The 24,712-nt window shown below is 39.3% G+C and overlaps 1 protein-coding gene across 1 annotated transcript; it reads right to left on the bottom strand.

Annotated features, from left to right (window-relative positions):
- Positions 1–260: 260 nt before the first annotated feature.
- LOC109241005 (glycine-rich cell wall structural protein 1-like) lies at positions 261–779 on the bottom strand. Its single transcript, XM_019407713.1, has one exon. It carries the CDS (start codon positions 777–779, stop codon positions 261–263), a length of 519 nt encoding a protein of 172 aa, XP_019263258.1.
- Positions 780–24,712: the final 23,933 nt, after the last annotated feature.

The raw sequence follows: 24,712 nt of genomic DNA, 5'->3' as shown, positions 1-24,712 counted from the left end.
TTTTTCTCTTCTCTCTCTCTCTTGTCCATAGTGGTGAAGAAGCAGCCCCCTTTCTAGGGTTCTCTCTCTGGGTATTTATAGCTGTGGGCTTCGTGAGCTGGCGATAAGTGACCGTGACCACGTGGGGATCTCGCCTTTATGGTGGCGGGTAGGCCATGGCCTTGTCGATCGAACCAGATGCGGGTTGATCATCGTCAATTCTGAGTGGTCGTGCCATTAATTAATCATGAATTAACTTAAAACGGAATTAGCCTCGTTAATTATCGTGAGGTCGAATTCTGACCCATACCAGCAGCACTGGAACTTACACCTGCATTAGCACCGAAACCTTCACCTACACTAACACCGACACCTATACTTGTAGCATTATCGGAACCACCAAAACTTCCACCTGCACGCACACCGATACCTACACTTGTAGTATTAACGGAACTACCAAACCTTCCACGTGTAGGCGGCATAGCACTACGGAAACTTGCACGGACAGAAATTAATTCCCTACCACCACTTCCACCGTCGGAACCTGCACCTGCACTAACACCGACACCTACACTTGTAGCATTAGCGCAACCACCGAACCTTCCATGGGTAGGCGGCATAGCACTGCGGAAACTTGCACGGACAGAAATCAATTCCCTACCACCACTTCCGCCGCCGGAACCTGCACCTGCACCAAGCAATCGCCTGCCAACCATACCAGATGTCTGCTCTATATCACTAACAAGAAGAACAATTAAGACGACAACAACAACTCTAACAAAACAAGCTGAGATACCCATTACTATAAGTTTACGTACTTTAATGTGGAGTATCTATGAAGAAAAGGAGAAGAGATAATAGTTAAGAGTCCCTGGAAATTATGTGAGAATGTAATTGCTTGAGCAAATATATATAGTGTTAAAATGGCTCTTCTTTTATTCAATTAACTATCCATGGCTTTTGTTTAATTGAGCATGTATTATTTTATCTACGAAGCGTGAAACATACGTGCATTGTGGATTACAAAAGCCACGGGTATTATTTTATTCAATTAATAATAACTTGCAATGGCTTTCTAGTTTTTATTTTTAAATTGACCATGTACTAGGAAGCGTGAAATTAAACAATGCGTAATAAGAAATAAAAAATAAAGCATTAAGAAAGAACTTCTAATGTTTTATTTTATAATATGACACACCGTTATAATTTGGAGAATTGTAGGAATTTTCTTTTGATCAGTTTGTTTTGCAAACATTTTTTTTTGGGGATTGTTAACTAGTGATATGCTACTTATAGTGGATGACTTTTTACGTAATTCAAGAATATGTAAGTTTTCTTTTGAAAAACTTGAGATTGTATGTTCGAATTCACAAATTAGTTAGTTTGACTTATGTCATGCAAAGTCGAACAGAGGGAGTATTAAATTATGATTATATATAGATGACGGACTTAATTAAGCGATGCATGATCGAAATAAAAGATGTTTGTATAAAGTGGCTGTATATATGCAACTAGCAAAAACTTATATTTGACAGTACCCTTTATCAATAAGAAGATGACGACTGTGATTAATTTGCAACAGAAAAACTCTTTCCTTTTCGTTTGTAAAGTTATTCTTAATTAATTTTGATATTAGCTAGTTTATACTAGAAAAAATTGTTGAATCATGGGAAATCTATTTATATTGGATTCTTAAGCAGTGGCGGAGCTAGTTTCCGTGAAGGGAAGTTCAAATTGAATCACCTTTGCCAAAAATTGTACTACGTAAAAGTTTTTTGTATATATATAAATTATTGAATCTCTTTTATTGTATCTTAAGTGTGACGTTTTTATATTTTGTTGAATGTGTTTTTATATTGTCCTAAAGAGAATGCTTTTAACACACCTCAAGCTTCAAAGTATTCCGTAGATTACCAACACATATTACATCGAGTTAGAAAAAAGTTTCAAGAATTTGATATTGATTAATTACATAAAAATTTCTTAATAAGAGACATTAGATTATTGTTTTATCTCGTACTATATGATTTAAAATCAATATGACCCATACAACCGAATAACAGCTAAAACTGACAGGCCCAAGTTTTTTGAACAATGATCTTTACCACTATTTATTTTTGCAGATAGAAATTCAGTATTGTAGATCTGCAGTTCAAGAACCAACTTATATTCATCCCTAGACATGATTATTGCTGTTATAGTACATGTTTAATATCTGTTTAAGGAACCAACAGAAAAAACATTTCGGTTTAACTAACATAAGTTTAGTCTTTTTTTTTATGCACCCGGTATCCGGTATCCGACTATTTTAATTTGATTTGCACTGTAAAGTCAAACTTTGGGGGGCAAAAGCATGCCGTATACCAAAGATTTGATAAGGGTAGAGGAATACTTGTCACTCGAATACAACCTTTAGTGGTGAATTTTTCTATTATATTGGTTTATGATTCATTTAGGAGTTAGTTAATGATTAGAAAGACTGATTACTGTTGAATTGAGCAGCAACAACAACAACAACAACAAATTCAGTGCAACTGCACATATGGGATTTGAAAAGGATAATGTGTACGCAGACCTTACCCCTACCTTATGAAGGATAGTGTTCAATTGAGCAATGCATGATATAATAAATATACTAGTAATTTTTTTTTTTTTACAATTCTACCCATAATCTCAATCTTATGGGTTCTGAAGTTTAGAATAATTAATTCAAGTGTTAGTAACTAGGTTCTAAATTAATATTTGTACACAATTAATAATCTTTTTAAACATAAATATACCTTTTATTTGGTAACTAACTTTTTGTATTAATCACTAGAAATAACTGTACAAAGAGCCGTAGCTAGCTAACTCAGCTAGTTATCATATTTACAAATGAATCTCAGACCTCTTCCTAGACTTCCTATTAGAATCTATATCTATGTAATATTTCAGCTATTCTAGGAGGAGCTCGCGCACAACATACACATGCAATCTCCTTTGCTATTCTTTCCTATCCTATACTTATCTTCTCAAATATTCTTTTGTTTCTCTCAATCCATATGCAATGTACTGCCTTTGTGTATAACATCTTGAAAAATTGGGCTTCTCGTGATTTCCTCTTAGCTCTCCTGATCACTTCATACACACGTTGTTCCCAATCCCCTAACGCTATGTTTTGGCTATGTGACCATTGCATTAGCTTGTTCATCACTGCCTTCATGTAGTCACATTCCACATAGAGATGATCTCTAGATTCCTCTGCTTGGTGACATAGGTTGCACTTGCTCTCTACCTCCATACCCCATCTATTCAGTCTATTTGATGTTAGCAGTCTATTCTGCATTTGTAGCCAAAGAGTAAATCGAGCTTTTGATCTTCCAACATTTCCAAACATCATACACTTCCATGGAATTGTTCTCCCAGCAAATGTAGATAGATTTGATTAATGACACTCTTTCCTGTGCAAACATGTATGCTTTCCAGCTCTAGGATATTCTTTGCTTCCAGGATTTTCCTCACCATCCAGCTTGCTTGTTTTGGCACTATTATATGATCCATCTGTTGTCCTTTTATATAGTATGTATGTATCCACCTTATCCAAAGCATGTCTTTTTTGCTTCCAAGATCCCAGTACAACTTTATTATAGCTGCCTTGTTCCATAGTCTTAAGTTTATCATATTTCATCCTCCACTACTTTTTGGAGAACAGATTTAGGTGACCAATGCTTTCCTTGTTATTACATTGTTGCATGTTCATAAGTAGCTCCTGCAGAACCCTTCCACTGTTTTCATCACCTTTGCTGGTAGTGCAAACAATTGTGCCCAATAGGATTGAACCCCAAATAGTACACTTTTTATCAGTTTAGCTCTTCCTGCATATGACAGTTTTTTTGTTATCCATGATGTAATTCTTGCCACTATTTTCTCAATGAGGGGTTGCCATTGTATTAGTGTCAGCTTCTTTGTAGATAGAGGAACTCCCAAATACTTGAATGGTAGTGCCCCTTTTGTGAACCCAGTTGGCTCAGTATCAACTCTTGTTCAACCTGTGGTACACTTCCAAAATAAATGGAGCTCTTTCCTAAATTTGCTTGTAAACCTGATGCCTTTGAGAACTGGTTGAAACTATGTTGTACTTCTGTTATTGAAGAAATGTCCTCTTGAGAATATCAGCTGGTCGTCAGCAAAACATAGATGGGTTATTTCGAACTTTGCACACCTAGGGTGATAATAAAATGTTTTCTTCTTAGTCATCACCTTTAAGTTGCGACTCAGATATTCCATTACAATTGCAAACATGAAGGGAGATATAGGATCTCCTTGCCTGAGTCCCTTTGCAGCATTAAAGGGTCTGTTGGTTCACCATTCACCATTATAGTATAGTTCATAGTCTTTACACATTCCATCACCCATGCTATGAACTTACCATGGAACCCCAGTAGATTCATAATTTATTCTAAATAGCTCCATTCAACCGAGTCATAGGCCTTCTGGAGGTCTATTTTGATCATACATCTTGGTGACACATGTTTCCTTGTATAAGCTTTGATTAATCATGGGCCATGATGATGTTATCTCCTATTTTTCTCCCTGGAATAAAGCCAGCCTGAGATATACAAATGATGTTGTCAAATACTTTTTGTAGCCTTGCTATTGGCCTATGCTCTTTGATTGTTGTTGGATTATTAGTCTTTGGGATCAGGGTAATGGTTGTACAATTAATGGCTCTATACATTCTTCTAGTTGAGAAAAACTCCCTCACTGCTTTAGTCACCTCTTCACCAATGACGTGCCATGTTTTTCTGAAGAAGACATCATTATATCCATATACTCCTGGAGCTTTGTCATCCGCTATGGCTTTCAGTCCAGATTTTATTTCCTTCTCTGTCACCTCTGCACATAGCATCAGTCTTTGTTGTTGATTTAGCATTTGGCCTTTTTTCATTATAGCTCAGCTTACTGCTGGAAGGCTTCCTGCAGTTGTTCCCATTAAACTCTTGTAAAACTTGATGGCCTCTTCTTTGATCTCTTTAGGCTCATTAATCTTCCTTCCATCTAGAGTTGTCAGCTCTCTTATCTATTTTTTTTTGAGTTCTTTCCTTCATTACAGCTGAGAAATACTTTGTGTTTGCATCTCCTAATTGTATCCATTTAGCTCTAGCTATCTGCTTCAAAATGCTTTCTTCGATCATTGACCACTTTTCCAGGTTCTGTAGTGTAGTCTTTTCTTGTTCCAGCATATCTTCATTATATATCTGCTGTAGGTTGCTTTGAATTGCCATAAGTTCATTCCTTTCATCCTCTATCTTCTGAGTCACACCTCTAAATTCATTGTTGTTCAGCTGCCTTAGTCTTGGTCTAAGTGCTTTCAGTTTTTTCCATATGCATCTCATGGCCCAGGGATCACTTATTTGTTTCGAAGTGTCTATTACCATTTGTTCAAACTCTTGATGATCTTCCCAGACATTGAAGAATCTAAATGGACTTTTTATGGTTAACTGATCAGATTCCATAAGAAGAAACATTGGATCATGATTAGATATCCCTGGCAGACCATACTCCATTATTATATTGCCGCATTTCATCATCCATTCATAATTGCCAAATGCTCTGTCAATTCGACTAAAAATTTCTATCCTCCACTTGTTGCTTGTTTGTCCAAGTGTAGTAGTCACCTCTCCATGATAGTTCACTCAGGTTGGTTGTTTGAATGCATTCAGCAAAATCTTGTATATCAGCCTGATGGACTGTATTCCCAAGCAGTCTATCCATTGAACACAACAATGCATTAAAATCCCCTAACACTAGCCAAGGTACTGTAATGATTTGAGCTAGTGTTTTCAGGGATTCCTATAGCTCCATTCTCTGCTCATTAGTATTGAAACCATAGATGACAGTAATCTCACACTCCAGTTCTGCAGTATGTCCTCTTACTTCACAGTGAATTATTTGTGCTCCTTCTGCTTTCTTATTTACTTGGTACCTATTAGTGTCCCATAACACCCATATTCGACCATTACTAGCTATTGAGTAGTTATGTAACCATCCCCATCCTTGGGCTATATTCTTAATTATAGCTCCAGCCTTATTCTTCTTGACCCTTGTTTCTACTAGTGCAACTATTCCTATTTTTTTCAATATATTTCTTACTTCCTTCTGCTTATATCTCTTATTCAATACTCGTATGTTCCACACAAGCCAAGTCATATTGATCGTTTTGTTCTACCTCCTATATCAGGAGGTTCTGATTGAGCCACTTTCACATATCTATTCAATACTTCAAACCCATTCTTCACTAGCACTGAACCTGGTACTAGGAAGTTGATGTAGTTTAGTTCTGGTCTTGCTCTTGCTTCACTCTTGCTCATGTTTGCTGCCACTGGGGTTGTATCCTTCTGTTGCAGTTGCATATTGGTCTTCACCACCCCTGAATTCTGTCCTGCTTCTGTGACTCTTGTCATTGCATTTGTTTCCACCTGTTGAAGGTTATCTTGGTTAGGCTTTGTCAGATGATCCTCTTCTACATGTTGCTTTGCTTTTCCTTTGTCTTTTGTAATCCATTGTAGCACTATTTTCTTTGTCCCCTCTTTTCTTTCGCTCGATCCTTATGTTGCTGCTCCTGTCTTCTTCCTTCTTGTTGACACTTATGTTACGCCCCGCAATATTACGGTGAAATTACGCCTTGCAGTGTTACAATACGATGATGTTACGCTTCGCATTATTATATTACGACGATGTTACACCCTGCAGTATTATACGTGGAATTGTTGTAAGATAATTGACCTGAATTCAAGGACAAGATTATATGGAGATTATAAGCATTATGCTATTTCAAACAAGTGATGAGTAAATTCGTGAAGGTGAGAGGGTAAGAAAATCGAAGAAAATGAAATTCCGTCAAAGCTTGGAAATTTGGGATAAAATGCGGTCCGAGCTATAATACCCGGTATTTATGGACTACTGTCATACAACGTACTACATGACCATGATAGTAAGATGTACAAGATATGGTAAAAGTGAGTAGTATTTTAAGTAATTTGAGATAATTCTTAATTATGTGGGTGATTGGTTAATTATTGGATAATGGGATATTAGCCAATTAATTAAGAAATTATATTGGATAGAGATTAAGGGCATGAGGTGGAAGCCCCCCATGCAAATTGAAATGACTCATGTTACAAAATGAAAGGTGGCATCAAAAGTGTCATACAAATGACACTTATGTAAAGTCTATCAAGACATTAAAAGTTGGGATTGTGGTCTTCTTTGGCCTTAAATTAACCAAGGTAAGCTTATAAGCTTTCTTCCTAAATCCAAACATTTACAAGAACAGAAGTAAATCTCACTCCAACAAGAACGGATATTAATCTTGAAACAAAACGATTCCGATGAGATTTCTTAGCACCGTAGCAACGTGAGATTTTGTGATTCTAAAAGAATACGGTGCAACCTTTTCCAAGAATATCATACAGATTTTTTCCTACTTTAGGTATGTTAAGACTATCCCTTCTTTCTTTTGGCATGATCTATCCGATACAAATGAAACGAGCAAATACACAATTTTCATAAATAACTCTATTCATAGAAATACTAGAGATGCTTATATTCTTGATTCCCCATATGTTCTATTATTTTATCATCTGTTCATAGGTGTCAGAAAATACGTAAGTTGATAAAGTTTATTTCGTGATATTACTCAAAGGCATAATGGTCGTATGATATTCCAAGAGATTTTATTGGCGTACTTCTCATGCATTGCATTCATGTACATTGACCCATGACCTGATGGCATTACATACACGTATATATGTATCTTATATGTATATGGGATATGTGAAAAGGTTGCGACGATATATATGCACCACCACCTGATCAGCTAGTATACATTGATGATTTACCCACAGTGGCCGAGATGATATGATGGGATGCCCTTAGATGCTTGATGATGTTATGAATGCATATACTCATGCATGGTATGACATTTATACACATATGCATGACATTATAATATTAAGTGATTCACAGAGCTGTGCAAACGTACATGTCGAGTCTTGTACTCCATGTTTCTCTCATGCCTATTATTTACTAATTTTCATTCCTTACATACTCGGTATATTATTTGTATTGACATCCTTTTTGCTTGGGGATGCTGCATTTCATGCCCGTAGGTCCCGATAGACAGGTCGAGAACCCTCCAAGTAGGCTATCAACTCAGCGGAAGATGTTGGTACGCTCCATTTGCTTTGGTTAGTATGTTTTAGACGTGTATTGTTTGATATAGCGGGACTCTGTTCCGACCTTTACGAAAATTATGTATTCTTAGAGGCTTGTAGACAGATGTCATGTACGTAAAGGATTGTATGGCCTTGTCGGCCTATGTTCAGTGTACGAGTGGTTATTTTGGTCTTATAGGCCCGTATGTCTTTTGTATAAGTTGGTATCACATGTTGTATTCTACTTATCTCATGGTAGCCTTCCGGCTCAGCTATTTATGATAGTATGACATGAAAAGATACGTTATGTAGGTACCCAGTTGAGTAAGGTATCGGGTGTCCGTCGTGGCCCATCGGTTTGGGTCGTGACAAAAGTGGTATCAGAGCAGTTCTGTCCTAGGGAGTCTATAAGTTGTGTCTAGTAGAGTCTTGTTTATGGGAGTGTCGTGCACCACACTTATAAGCAGGAGGCTACAGGACATTCAGGACTGTCACTCTTTCTTCTTACTCTAGATCGTGTAGTAGAGCTCAGTTGTAAGAACTCAATTTCCTAAACTCTATCTTATTCGTAATACAATGATGCTTACATTCAGAAAGATGGTCGGTAGGAGATATAAGCTGTGGAAGTGTTGAGTCAGAGGAACTCGATTTTTACATTATGCTTATGGTGAGTAAATATGAGATCTTTAGCAGACCATGTGTGTACTAAAAGGTGTAAGGTTCTTGACAAGGAGTTTTAAGGCAAGAATACTTATCCACTCTTACGGTAAAAAGGAATAACAGAATCGGAAGGTAGACACAAGTTTCAGCAAGTACAAGAAGCAAGGTAAAAAAGGGTACGAGGTACCCAGTTAACAACAATTATCATTATTTACCATTCAAGAAGGGAGATATAGGCATTTTGAATTACCTTCAACAGTGACAGATGTACGTGCAATCGGCCACACCGCTCTCAGTTATGCCCTAAGGGAGCTAACAAATATAGCTTAAGAGAAGGACGGGTTATCAGGACCCAGCTGGGGTTAGAGTAACCCAAAATAGGGGATGAATTGGTAGAATTAGTTGACATTTCTGCAGGATAGTGCAAACGTGGTACTGGATCTCCTTGAGAGAAACCTAGATGGTGCACTCTAAAAAAGTACAACTAGATATGAGTGCTACGAAGATAGACACTTGAAACCTTGAAGGGATAAATATTACCTTAGTGTGGCTCGCGTCCTTAGTAGAGCAAGAACGTTAAGCAACCCGAAGAGCCATTGGATGGAGCAAAGGGGAGCTAAAAGCAAAAGAATGTCTTGTTCGAGTTTTTAGAATAAAGTGATAGGCATAACTGTTAGCGGGAAATAAGAAAAGAGTTAATGAAGCATTATGAGTAAGATATGATACATGGATGACAACGGTAGATCAAAAGATGACAATATTACAGAATCTATAGTAAAGTGAAGGAAGAGACAAGAGGTGACAGGTCTTAGGACAACAAAAGAGTATAGGCCATACAGTCATGTCCTCATTTCGAGAATTAAGTTCGTGACTCCAACGCGACTACCAGAAGGAAAAGTTAGATCCTAGAGTAATAGAAATCAGTATGGACCGGTGAACAAGATAAACTAAACATGAATTAGGGACTGAGTGATTTGATAATAGTCGACATCATTAGAATTTTAGAGATTGCGTTCCAACGACGATAGAATGGAAAACAGAAGAAGATTCATGAGAAATTCAGAGAATGGTCATTCAGGAAGATGCTTCCCTAAAGCAAGCAATGCGAGAAAAGTTAAGCTTAAGAGACTGTATGTGCCAGCTACATTAAGTGTCACCCTCGTGGGTAAGGAATTTTGTTATCCTTAGTATAGAAGGATTATCGCAAGGCGGGTAAGGGTCATCGATGATGTGAAAATACGCCAAGGAGGAAGAGGTAAAACATCTATGGGTAGATCGTCGTGGCTCCAATTCTTAGTACTCCCCTAAAGGGGGGAATATAGAGTGATGTGGCATTATGTTAGAATTAAGTGGTTCTAGTAATTATGGAATGGTAAAGGAAGAATGCGATAAAAATGAGAAAGGGATGTGATTGCACTTATTCAAATCCTACAGATATGTTATGATCCCAGAACATTATTCAAACACGACGTCAAGGAAAGGAAGTAAGGGTTCCTACCCGAGATGTTATTGATAAATAAGGAGCCAGTGCGAAAGGTAAGTTAAGACAAAGGAAATAACCCAAGAAAGATTGCGTGGGTTATCAATATGAGAATAGGCCAACAAGTAGTTGGTAGTTGATTTAGGAAGAGCCTAGTTATGGCTAGACAGGAGGTTACAGACGAATCGGGAGATCGTGCAAGATAAACATAGTAAAACCTAATATAGTGAATTCAGCCTCGCAGTAATGTCATTGCAATACTTGAGAAATCTTCAGATAGGAGTTAGGGTAGTTAAAGGTACCGTATGAATGTTACGGGGATAAAAGAGAGTGCCACTGGGAAGACAGTCAAACCTTCAGTTCAGAAGCAACCATACGAGCACATGAGTGTGGAAGTAAGTAACTAGGGATAATTATAGGCGCGGAAGGACATCAAAAATTTCATCGAGTATGCGATGTGATAAGCTAACAGCTTTACAAAAGTCAGAGGGTCCTCCCTAAATACTACAATGAAGACTAGCTGAGGAAGTAAGGAAGAAGGCTTCAACCTAAAGCTCAGTGACCTAAGGAGGAAATGGTCTTATAACAATAGTCTCACAACAACATTGTATGCACTCCATAAGAAAATGACACTTACTGTGGCTAATGAACGGGAAGTAAAATCAGAAGTGATATCCAAGATCATATGAGTTGTATGGAATTTCAATATGTGTGGGCACTAAGATAAGCTAAGTATGCATATGAAAGGGGGAAGAAAGACCAGGAAAAGTAAAAGCTTACGTTTAAAAAAAGCTGAGAAGGAACAAAAGGAATTATTCGCATAATGATCCAGAGTTAGTTATGTTATGGACGCACTTAAGAGTTTGGAGTTTTATACATGCAACATATACAGCCGTGGACAATTCCGATATAGGTTAAAAGAAAGAATTGAGCCCAGGTCATAGATTGAATTTTTAAAGGATTATATCATGGATATTCCATAGCGCCCATGAAAGGCTAAACATAATAACTAATACCATGTACCACAGACCATGAGATAGCTTAAGCCTACATGAAGGTTGATCAGAGGGAAGAGGAAACTAAAGAGTTACATCAACTAAGTAAATCAGGAGTTTGATTATTGGACCTAGAAAATTATAGACCTCGTAATTGAGAACATTGCAGGATCACTCTTAAATATCAAGGGTACCAGAGAGATAGTACAGTAGCCATAGTCTATGACGGCTCTATAATAAAGCCGGTTAGAAAAGCACCAGCCTCATAAGAAGTCAGTACGAAGCTCCCACCAGATTGTGTATGCACCAAAGGTGCGAGTATTATAATAAAGCTTTGAGTTGTGGATGTGAATTAGACCTATGTGAAAGGGAGGTCATGAAAGAGATAGAAGATGTGATGCGACATTTTAAGGTAAGTAAGGTAAAGGTGAACAACGTACGAGATACCAAATGCAGAAGGTTGTGAATAGTCCATACTTCGGATAGAAGGCTAGAAGCGCGGGGATTCAGTATCCAGGAATAATAGCGGGTCGTCAGTAGCATATCTTCTAGCCTATGGTCTAGGTATCGAAAAGCCTGACTAAGAGAGTAAATAAGAGTTAGAGACGATGTGATGTCACGCTTGATGTTCCAAAATGACATAAGGAAATCTATGATGCAAGCAAGTTGAAAGGTTGCAAGTAATATAAATAGATATGTGTAGGTCGCAAGCTATTGTATGGTGAAGCGACAAGGTTCTAGAATACATGAGTAAGGATAAGAAAGGGAGAGTGAGAAGGTGTCACGACCCAATTCCCATACCCGGTCGTGATGGCGCCTCTCGTGAAGACAAGGCCAGCCAACTAACCCAAATCCTTTCATTAACAATTATTAAATATAAATGAATGGAAGATACAACTTAATGGCATTAGAAACCGTTAATCACTACCCGACCGGGATGTCACAAGTCACGAGCATCTAAGAAGTAGGAACACAACAACAGGGTCATATATATATATATATATATATATATATATATATATATATATATATATATATATATATATATATATATAAAATGAAATCTGGAATCCAAAAGATGAAGTACGGTGCCGCGAACGCTGGCGGTCACCTTGCTCAGCTACATTAGTAATACCTTCAGTCCGCTAATCACCCGCTACCGGGTGAACATTACCTGCAACTGCAAGCGAGGTGCAGGGAGTAAATTGAGTACTTCCAACTCAGTGGTAATAAGAGTAAATAATAACTGAGAGACAAGAAACCACGTAAGAGCACTCCATCATGCTATATAAGACAGTACAACCCCTTGAGAAAACAGTAAAAAAAAATCGTGAAAAATCCTTTAGAAAATATCTGACTCAGTTTAAAAACCTCTTTTGAAAATATCCTTTTCCAACAGTCAAGCAAATGAATGCGTAATCAGATAGTGCAAGTCCGCACATAAGTCAGCCCCTCGGGCACAACACTCCACTAACAATTAACACCAGGGCGTCTGGTAAACAGTGCAAGATGTAGCATGAATGCCAATGAAATGAGAGTGCTGAATGTCATGACACGTATTACAAATAGGAACCAATGCATGAATGCAATGCAATGCATATGACCGCTGCGACGCGCAGCTCGATCCATTTGGGTACCCGCGCTCACTGTGGGGGTTCAGACTCCGGAGGGGCTCCTACAGCCCAAGCGCAATATCATCATAGCATTGATCCGGCGTGCAGCCCGATCCATCCTCAGTCCAGAACATGCAAATGAGCCACTCGGGCAATGTCAAGTAATAGCTTTTAACTCAAAACATCAGAAAAATGCAATTTAAGTCTTTAAACTTTAGCAATATGACTGCACATTTCAAAACATGGTTTAACTCAGGACTGAAATCATTTAATATGCTAAGTGTCATGAAAACAGTGATAATAATCCCTAAAGGATTCAAATAATCGGCACGAAACCCAAATCACGATAGCATCAAGTAGGTTTCAGTCAATTACGCAGTAAAATCAACAACCGGGACGGACCAATTCACAATCCCCAACGGTGCTCTACCCCACGCTCATACCTTGCGTGCAAGTCACCACAATACAACACTATGATGTGCAAATCCGGGGTTTCAAACCCTCAGGATATCATTTACAAGTATTACTCACCTCGAACCGGTGAAATCCCTAGCTCACAACGCCTTTGCCCCTCGAATCGGCCTCCACACGCGTCGAATCTAACCAAAATCAGAGCGAATACATCACAATATTCTAAGGGAACACTACCAAACGAAAACAACCGAAAATTAGCAAGAATCTCGAAACTAGCAAAACCCGAGCCCCGGGCCCACTTCTCGAAAAATTACGAAATTCACATCACCAGATTCCTCGTCTCGCCACGAGTCCATACATATAAAATTCACCAAAATCGGAGTTCGTTTGACCCCTCAAATCCCTAGTTTAACTTTCTTAAGTTTCAAGCCCTAACCTCCATTTTTACCCTTTAATTCCTTGGGTTTTCAGTGTTAATCCATGTTTATACACAATAATATCATAATCTAAGTCCAAGGATCCATACCTGATGATAGCCCTCGAAACCCTCTTCAAAAATCGCCCAAAATCTCCTTAGTCCGAAGTCCAAAATGTTGTTCTTTCAAAAATTCGCGAAGATGATTAATTTCACTTAACTGCCAGGCATTTCGCTTCTGCGGTTCCAGTACCGCTTTTGCGGCTTCCGCTTATGCGGTCAACGTCCGCTTTTGCGGACCTTTCACTTAAGGCAACCTTTTGCTTCTACGGTCCCCAATCGCATCTGCGGGACCGCTTAAGCGATCCAATGCTCCGCTTCTGCGGAACCTGACCAGGGTTCCAAATTCTGCTCCTCCGAGGCCTAGCTCGCTTCTGCGAGGCCGCCTATGCGGTCCTCCTTCCGCTCCTGCGGAATCTGGCAAGGGCCAAGACTTCCGCTACTGCGCATCTTCCAATCGCTTCAGCGAGACCGCACCTGCGGTCCCATAACCGCAGGTGCGAAACCAACAGATACCAGCAAGGTTGAACCTGCAATTAACTCCAAAAACCTTCCGTTTAACCACCCGAATTCACCCCGAGGCCCCCGGGACCTCAACCAAAAACACCAACACATCCTAATACCTTATTCAAACTTGTTCCAATCCTCAAACACTTCAAACAACGCTAAAACCATCAAATCACATCGGATTCAAGCCTAAGTTTCTTAAAAACTTCCGAATTACGCATTCGATCAAAAACCCGACCAAAACACCTCCGAATGACCTGAAATTTTGCACACATATCCAAAATCACCTAACGAAGCTACAGCAACTCTCAGAATTCCATTCCGACCCTCGGATCGAAATCTCACCTATCAACCGGAATTCGCCAAAATACTAACTTCAAATTCAAGCCTAATTCTACACCGGACCTCCAAAATCAATTCCGATTGCACTCCCAAGTCACAAATCATTTCCCGAAGCTAAGCGAATCACCAGAAATCACATCTGAGCCTTCTAACTCATAAGTCAACATCCGATTCACTTTTCCAACTTAAGCCTTCCTTAAGGAGACTAAGTGTCTCACTTCTTATCAAAACCAATCCAATTAACTCTAACACACCACGTACCGATAAGGAAACATAAGGAAACATAAAATGGGAGAAACGAAGCAGTAACACCTGAGACGACGGGTCGGGTCGTCACAGAAGGTAATGAAAATGGATAAGTCCTCAGGATTAAGCCCATGAAAACAAGAAGAGCAGATGGTTTCTCTAAGTTATACAAAGCTCACTATAGCCTGAATGAACTCAAAGGAGTCTAAGACTAATAGCATTTAGAAGAGATGGAATGCTGCCCTGGTAATAGAATGAGGGTGTAATTGTGATAGATAAAGGATGACGTTTGGGCCTTCGATTGAGTAATGATTTGAACGAAGAAAAGAAAGGGATTTCATGAATTATACAGGATTAAAACACCCACGTAAGGTGAATCATATTGAGATGTTATGAAATACGGTTATGGAAATTACTCCAGATGTTCCTCGATGGAACGTGAGCCCGAGTGATTACGTAAGAGGTTTCAAGTTATTAGTAATAGACTGTAGACCAATATTGAGGTGAATTAACAATAGATGGATAAAGTTCCAATGTATGAAAGGAGAAGGATTCCGTCCTCTAGATGAACACGTATAAAGAAGCGTTAAAGGACTTAGATTTATACATATAGGATAAGCACAGGAGTAACTTGGAGTTTGGTAGCATACCTCAGTAACGATAAATCAAAATAAGAGTTATGGTATAGTATGACCTACTTAGATGTAGTAAAGCCATACGAATGGATAAACGGATCTATGAAATAAGGTATAACAATATTCGCAAGTTCGACAAAGTACCGAGCGAAGGACTTTAGCATACCTACAGATGCCTAGAGGGACATTTTATCAAGATTTGTATATGTTTGCAAAGTAAGGCCTAGGGATTGGCTAGAAGCTGGAGCAAAAAGGAGAGAAAAGTCGCATAGGCACACTCACAAAGTCTTTGTCATAGAGGCTGCATAAAAGAAGGTAGCAACAGTTACAAGATTAGAAGGATTCCGGCCACAAGTCATGGCGTGAGAAAGAGGCCTAAAGGGGGGAATGTCCTAACCTTTGGATTTATTCACAGAACAATTGCCTAAATGGCAAGGAGAGTATTAATGTATTCACAAGAGCTATCAGTTACGAAGATGATAAGAGCATCATTCAATATTTGAGGACGAATGTTCCAAAGGGGGGAATGATGTTACGCCCCATAATATTATGTCGATATTACGCCTTGCAGTATTACATTACGATGATGTTATGCTTTGCAGTATTATATCACGACGATGTTACACCCTGTAGTATTATACGCGGAATTGTCGTAAGATAATTGACCTTATTTCAAGGACAAGATTATTTGAAGATTATGAGCATTATGCTATTTCAAACAAGTGATGAGTAAATTCGTGAAGGTGAGAGGGTAAGCAAATCGAAGAAAATGAATTTTCGTAAAAGCTTGGCAATTTGGGATAAAATGCCGTCCGAGCTATAATACCTGATATTTATGGATTAGTGCCATACAAGGTACTATATGACCATGATAGTAGGATGTACAAGGTATGTTAAAAGTGAGTAGTATTTTAAGTAATTTGAGATAATTCTTGATTATGTGGGTGATTGGTTAATTATTGGATAATGGGATATTACCCAATTAATTAAGGAATTATATTGGATAGAGTTTAAGGGCATGAGGTGGCAGCCCCCCATGCAAATTGAAATGACTCATGTTACAAAATGAAAGGTGGCATCTAAAGTGTCATTTATATGACACTTACGTAAAGTCTATCAAGACATTGAAAGTTGGGATTGTGGTCTTCATTGGCCTTAAATTAACCAAGGTAAGCTTATACTTTCTTCCTAAATCCAAACATTTACAAGAACGTAAGTAAATCTCACTCCAACAAGAACGGATATTAATTTTGAAAAACAACGATTCCAATGAGATTTCTTAGCACCGTAGCAACGTGAGATTTTGCGATTCTAAAAGAATACGGTGCAACCTTTTCCAAGAATATCATACTGATTTTTTCCTACTCCAGGTATGTTAAGGCTATCCCTTCTTTCTTTTGGCATGATCTATACGATACAAACGAAACAAGCAAATGCACAATTTCCATAAATGACTCTATTCATAGAAATACTAGAGTTGCTTATGTTCTTGATCCCCCATATGTTCTACTATTTTATCATCTGTTCATGGGTCTTAGAAAATACGTAAGTTGATAAAGTTTATTACGTGATATTACTCAAAAGCATAATGGTCGTATGACATTCCAAGAGATTTTATTGGCATACTTCTCATGTATTGCATTCATGTACATTGACGAATGACCAAATGGCGTTATATATGCTTATAAGCACCACCACCTGATCAGCTGGTATACATTGATGATTTGCCCACAGTGGTCGAGATGATATGATGGGATGCCCTCAGAGGCTTGATGATGTTATGAATGCATATACTCATGCATGGTATGACATTTACACACATATGCATGACTTTATAGTATGAAGTGATCACAGAGTTGTGCAAACGTACATGTCGAGTCTTTTACTCCATGTTTCTCTCATGCCTATTATTTACTAATTTTCATTCCTTACATACTCGGTATATTATTTGTACTGACGTCCCTTTTTCTTAGGGACACTGCGTTTCATGCCCGCAGGTCCCGATAGACAGGTCGAGAGCCCTCCAAGTAGGCTATCAACTCAGCGGAAGATGTTGGTGCTCTCCATTTGCTTCGGAGTTGCTTGTTTGGTTAGTATTATTTAGACGTGTATTTCTTGGTATAGCGGGACTCTGTCCCGACCTTTGTGAAAAATATGTATTCTTAGAGGCTTGTAGATAGATGTCATGTACGTAAAAGATTGTACGGCCTTGTCGGCCTATGTTCAGTGTACGAGTGGTTATTTTGGTCTTATAGGCCCGTATGTCTTGTGTATAAGTTGGTATCACATGTTGTATTCTACTTTATCTCACGGCAGCCTTCTGGCTCAATTATCTATGATAGTATGACATGAAAAGATACGTTATGTAGGTACTCGGTTGAGTAAGGTACCGGGTGCCCGTCGCGGCCCATCGATTTGGGTCGTGACAACTTATGCCCAATGACTTGGAATTTTTCACAGAACGTTGGCTTCCAATCATAAATGATTGGTGATGTCGCCCAAACTCACACCAAGATTATAGGTAGTGAGGCGGTCGAAGCAGTAATACTCATGGAGTTAGATGTGGGATTAGGTATATAACTAGAGTAAATGTATGATGTGCCTTAGATTGCACTTCCTCATATTCATTGGTTGGTTCTATTTCTACTTTTAGCTACTGATTGCAAGTAATAAACTAGAAGATAATGTTTTTGGTTGTGGTTGTTTTTCAAATGATAAAGGAATCTAGGGTCGTGACTTCCACCTAGGTGGCTACCTAACGGGTTATAAACTATAGGGCAAGTTTGATTTATCGGGTTCATAATATAGCAATCACACGCAATTGCTCACTCTATACCTCTCGGTAGTTGAGTGATTTTGCCCAATTTGGCTTTCTCAAGCCCAAATGGGTATTGCACAAATCAAGTGATATATGCTCAAGTCGGGTCTTACTATCTCTAGATTTGACCCTTTAATTGGGGCTAGCAATTTCTTGAATTCACCCCAATTCCTTGTTAGCCAAGATTTCCTAAACTTAGTCTCTCTTTCTCAAGAAAAGACTAGGTCAAATAGGCATGAATCAATATTTGCAACCATTAATTCTAGAATTTAAGCATAAACAAGGCTAAATATCACTAAACCAATCACAAACAAGCCCTAAAATTAAATACCCATTAAGTACCCACACTAGGGTTGAGCCACAACCCTAGCTAAAGATTTAGCTACTCATGAAAAATAATGAAATACAAGAAGAAATTAAGAGAGAATACATAATAATTGATTAAACAAAGAAAATCTAATGTTTAGAAGTCAATCTAGTACAAAATTACTCAAAGAAGTAAATAAAACGGCTCGGGTGCACCTCTGCAAACTAAACCTAACCTAAAAATGACAAAAAGTTCTATTTATACTAAGCTGAAAATATCCGACAAAAATATCGCTGCGAAGGTTGTGCGGCCGTATAATTCTGGTGCGGTCCGCACAATGGGCTTCTGCGGCCGCAAAATTATCGTGCGGTCCGCAGTCTTAGGAATTTGGGCTTGAAACTTCATGCTTCTGCGGTTCGCATAAAAGTGGGTGCGGCCGCACTTAGGATTATGCGGCCGCACAAAAGTGATGCGGTCCGCACTCCTTTACTTTCCAGCTCTCTGAATCTTCAATCTTGCGAACCGGATAATAATGGATGCGGCCGCTCTTGATCTTCTGCGGCCGCACAATTTCACTGCGGTCCACACTCCCTGAGCTGGCCAAAACACCACTCTCTGAATCTCCCTTCTGCGGCCGCACTGCTAGCTCTTTTGCCCTGTTTTGGTTCTTGTTCACTTTAGACTCCTTTATGAGTTGCTTTTGTCTTCTTTGGCTCGTTTTCCCAATATTCCTGCAAGTAAGCACATTTTGTTAGTTTTTGAGAATACCTTTAAGCATTTGTGAGTTAAAACGCAAGTAAAAGAGAGCAAATAAGCGGTCAAAATCCTTACTTATCAACTCCCCCAAACTTAAGCTTTTGCTTGTCCTCAAGCAAATAAGGCAATTCCCACCTTCACTAGAAAATGGGATATTTCAGCAAGCCTAAGGTGAATCAATTACACATCAATTGGGACCAACAATTACCCACAATACATATGAATTATCAACAACACAATTATTTGGCTTTTTGAGTACAATAGTTCTAGTGTGACACTAGAGCATCAAGAGTTGACTTTATTCATCAAGGAAGCTCGCTCTTTCATGTAGGTCATTGTGGATCCCAAACTCCTCCTCCTCTACTCTCCATTAGCAAATCTCACTTTAGCATGTAGCACTCGAAACAAGGATTGTGAAAAGTTCGTTCATCTCTCTCAAAAGAACGTCACAAGTCCGGCTTTAAGTACCATAACATTGCCCCTCATGTAAATCACCACTAATGTAAGCTCACTCAACTTGAAATCATGGAGGGCTTTTGTGGGATGTAATGAAGGCTTTTGGATCAAGGTAGGACTTGTTGGAATAGAATGGTTTCATCTTTCCTTAAGAACTCCATTTTCTCTTTTCGGCTCATGCTTTCTCGACTCTTGGAGTCATTTTCTTCTTCCTCGGGGGAACTAGAGAGACGTAATGTCACTCTTTCTTGAGCATGACATTCATTTTTCTCCTTTTCTATTTACTTCAGCCTTTCCTCCTTATTTTCTTTTGGATTCCCTTCAACTTTTCACTTTATTCACTTTTTTTTGGCATTTTTCTTTTTATTCTTTCTTTCATTTCTTTGCCTTCCCTTTTCTTCATTTCTTCCTCTTCTTTGTACCTTTCATCACATTCATACTCCTCTTCTCTCCCTCAAACTTATGTTTTTACCAATTATTTCTCAAAAATGCTAAGGAAAGATCAGGTGCAAAGATAGGGTCATTATAAAACGGATGAAGGCTTGTAACGTGGTTATTGAAAGAAAAAGGGCTTCGGCTCAACGGGGTTGACTAGGGATATCATATTGGTAGGCCATGGAAGATTTCAAATCAAGGAGAGCCTATGATCATTTCTCAAGCCAAGCTATACTTAGAATTTCGCCTAGACAAACATTCGGGGCAAGTTCTAGACCATTAGCACGGGTACTTGGACTTGTAACTAAACGTCTCACCTCTCAAGATTCTGGATTGCTAAAGAGAATAGAGTCGAGGGCCCACAACAACCCTAGCTTAGATTGAGAATCACAAATGGCTCGATTTGAACCACTCGATGACTGCTTAAGTCAACACAAGTGTCAAAAGAGTTACAACTAGAGCTATGTTCTACCAACAACTTATTTTAAACAATACGATCATAGGTAAATGTTGGTACCAAGTGAAGCATGCTTGAGACCCCTTTTATTCATTACTACTATATTTACCAAAACATCAAAGAAAATGGACTCAATCCCTTAAGAAGGTTGTCATGCCATCTATCGTTGGGAAGAGCCACCCGGTTCACACATAATCCACCTTTGGAAAGAACCGTGGCATTAAGAAAATCAAAGGCTTATTGTTCACTCAAAACGTAATAAGAAGCTAGATAAATGAAATAAACTACGGAAAGCGAGATAAATGAATATACAATCCGAAATCAAATGAATATATACATAAGGGAAATGAGTATCTACATCGAATGGGGAAAATATATACATACCAAAGGAATATAAAGATGAAAGAAAAAATAGTATCAGAGTTATTACAGCCCAAATGTCAAATAATCAAAATAGACCACCCCCCAAATAAAAATAAGCATTGTCCCCAATGCTTAACAAAAATAAGAACAGGGAAAGGGTAGAGAGTTAAGAGAACTCCCTATGTGGTCTCAGTCTACATAGGATCATCAGCAACCTCAGCCTCAAGTTGTATCACATCATCACCCGGCTGAGGGACAACTAGGTTGCAGAGCATCTGGATCATCTCCTCAGCAGTGTGGGAAGTGGCAACCGGCTCCTCAGACTGGCCGGCTGCTGCCTCTAGTGTTTCCTGTGCTGTTGGGACAGAAGGCTCCATAAGCAGTTCCAATGGCAGATCTCCGGCAGATGCAATCTTGGTAACCTCCTTTCTTAACTTATCCACGGACCTCTTCGATGTTTGAGACTTCTTCATCTTCTTGACTTGCTTGCTCATGTCCTTAATGGCCTTCCCATGCGCCACTAGAGTATGCGTGATGGTCTTCTGGTTTTCCAGAATTTTCTTCAATATTTCCTCCACTAACAGAGGTACCTGTAGCTCTGTTGGGGCTGAGGACTGTGTTACAACAGCACTGGATATAGCAATTAGCTTTGTAGTAGCTACCTGCATCCAGTTGTTGAGACTCGCCAATGTTTGGGAGACTCGCAGCGTAGTCTGAGGCTATGTAGATGAAGCCGGCACTGGCAATGGCACTGATGGTCTAGCAGAAGCAGGTGGTCCGGCAGATGAGGATGGTGGCATGGCTACTGTCCCGGTGGAAGTACCGGCTGGTGTGGAAGGCCCGACAGTTGAATCAGTAACCACTACCGCTGGCTCCTCAGACTGGCCAGTGGAGGTAGTAGTTTTTCCCTTGAATTTAGGGTTGTCAGCTCCCTGAAGGTGGTACCAGGAGAAAGGCTTCTTGGCCTTCACATTTGTACCATAATGCTTCGACTCCACCCCTTGATCCTTGAAGTATTCAGCGAGGAAGTTTGGGTATGGATAGGGTCTTTCACCCTTCTGGACAGCTGGAGTGATGTTGGTGGACATGATGGCACCAATATTTATCGGATACCCAGCCATAATCGAGGCCACCAAAACTGCACGGGGAAGTGGGAGAATGTTCTCATTGAGGCATGGGTCAATGCGGCTACACACGAACGTTTGCCACCCTTTTGCTTCAAAGTTTAGGGTGGCCCGGCTGTGAGCCACATAGGTGTTGACCCTGGGATTGCCAGAATCTCAGCCAACCACGAACGAGTTGTATCACCCATGGCTAGCTTCTCCAAATATTGCACTGCCTCCACTTCTTCAAAACCCACATATTTGTTCAGTGCACAGGAATCAAAGCAGATTTTCAGATTCCGCACTTTTGCCACCTTAGTTCCCTGCTTGATGTGAGCAATATTTGCGTAGAATTCCTTGACCAGGAACTCATTTGCATCAAGGATACTGGTGGTGAACCATTTCCATCCTTTCCGCTCCTGGAATTGCTTAAGGACATTGGAGTTGTGTTTGTGCAAATCCTTCATTAAAAATTGTTGCTCAAGAGTGAGTGACCTCTGTGGCCACCATTCCCTAAACTTCACGAAGGCATTGGCACTGACAAATCTGTCCTCCCATATCTCCGGCCTCCTTGATCTTTCTAACCCTATTGCAGTATCGCCCCCTCTCCCATCATCTGGAACATCATCATCATCATCTAAGTTTATTGGAGCAAGGGGAGCATGTGAGGAAGAGGGCTCATAGTCTTGGTTGCCCTTTTCTGAACCTTCTGATGAACTGGCGGCTGAAGAAGACTCATCGACCAAATGAAGTCTCCCTGGGAATTATTGTGATTGGTTTTCCCGCTGTGCTTGCGCGGAGATACGCTCAGAAGCTTCCCCAGATGGGACATACTCACTGGTCTCCGTGGTATCAGGGGTTCTATTAGCTGTGGCTTTCTTGCTTATAACCTTTTATTGCTAGAGGGAGATTGCTCTTTCCTCGACCCCGGCCTCGGGAGATTTCTGCCCTCCCTTTTTAGATATCACCCTTGCCATGTGAGCGAACTGTCACGACCCAAACAATGCGCCGCGACGGGCACCCGGTACCTTACTCAACCGAGTACCAACGTAACGTATCTTTCTTATTACATCATTATATACACATGACATACGGGCCTAATAGGCCAACATGATCCTTTATAAACTCAAAAAATAGGCCGACCAGGCCGTACAATCTTTTATATACACGACATATGTCTACAAGCCTCTAAGAGTACATAAATATCATAAAGGTCGGGACACAGTCCCGCCTTACCAAACAATACACGTCTAAATCATACTAACCAAACGAGCAACTCCGAAGCAAATGGAGCGCACCAACATCTTCCGCTGAGCTGATAGCCTACTTGGAGGGCTCTCTATCTGTCTATCGGGACCTGCAGGCATGAAACGCAGCGTCCCCAGGCAAAAGGGACGTCAGTACGAATAATGTACCGAGTATGTAAGGCACATAAGTATGCATATCAGAGACATGGAAGAAATATAGAGTACATGACCCAACCTGCAAGTCTGAATAACTTTGTAAATCATAAATTACTTTTAGCGTCATGCATATGCGTATGAATGTCATGTCGTGCATAGGTACATGTTTCATAACATCATCAGCCTCTGAGGGCATCCCATTATATCGTACCAGCCACGTGGGCAAAATCATCATCATATACCAGCTGATCAGGTGGTGGTGCGTATATAACGCCATAACCTTTCCCATATCCAATATAATATATATATATTAATATATTATATATATATATATATATATATATAACGCCAATAACCTTTCCCATATCCAATATATATATATATATATATATATATATATATATATATATATATATATATACACACACACACACACATACATATATACGCGTATATAACGCCGTTTGAATCATATTTCCGCCACTGTGGGCAACATCATCATCATATACCAGCTGATCAGGTGGTGGTGCGTATATAACGCCGTAACCTTTTCCCATATCTCATATACATATATATACATATATACGCATATATAACGCCGTCTGAGTCATGGGTCAATGTACATGTATAAATGCAGTGAAATGAATGAAAAATACATAATAATCTCAATATTCTTTCCGGATAAACTTTTCCAACTGCGTATTATTCTGAGACCCATGAACAGAAGATAATAATAATTCTCATGGGGAATCAAGAATATAGACACCCCTACTATTTCTATGAATAGAGTAATTTATAGAAACTGTGTATTTGCTTGTTTCTTCAGTATAATTTGGAACATGCCAAAAGAAAGAAGGGAGGGCCTTAACATACCTGTTCCTTGAATTATTTGCACAAAATGAAGCTTCTGCTTCTGTGAGATATGAACGAAATTCCTTGCTTGAATTCTATGAAACTTAAATAAAATTGCTTCTGATGAAGCTTTAAAATGCTTCTGCTTCAACGTCTTTGGTTTTAAGCCAACGACAGATTGTTGTTTGGAGCTTTTACAAGGAAGTGATACCAAGTCTCCT

Source organism: Nicotiana attenuata, unplaced genomic scaffold (genome assembly GCF_001879085.1).
Source record: "Nicotiana attenuata strain UT unplaced genomic scaffold, NIATTr2, whole genome shotgun sequence".
NCBI lineage: Eukaryota > Viridiplantae > Streptophyta > Magnoliopsida > Solanales > Solanaceae > Nicotiana > Nicotiana attenuata.
The sequence above is the reverse complement of the archived record's forward strand: the minus strand, read 5'-3'. Positions and strand labels throughout refer to the sequence as shown.

Coding starts and splice junctions, on each gene's coding strand:
- LOC109241005 (XM_019407713.1), bottom strand. CDS start 779: ATGGGTATCTCAGCTTGTTTTGTTAGAGTTGTTGTTGTCGTCTTAATT.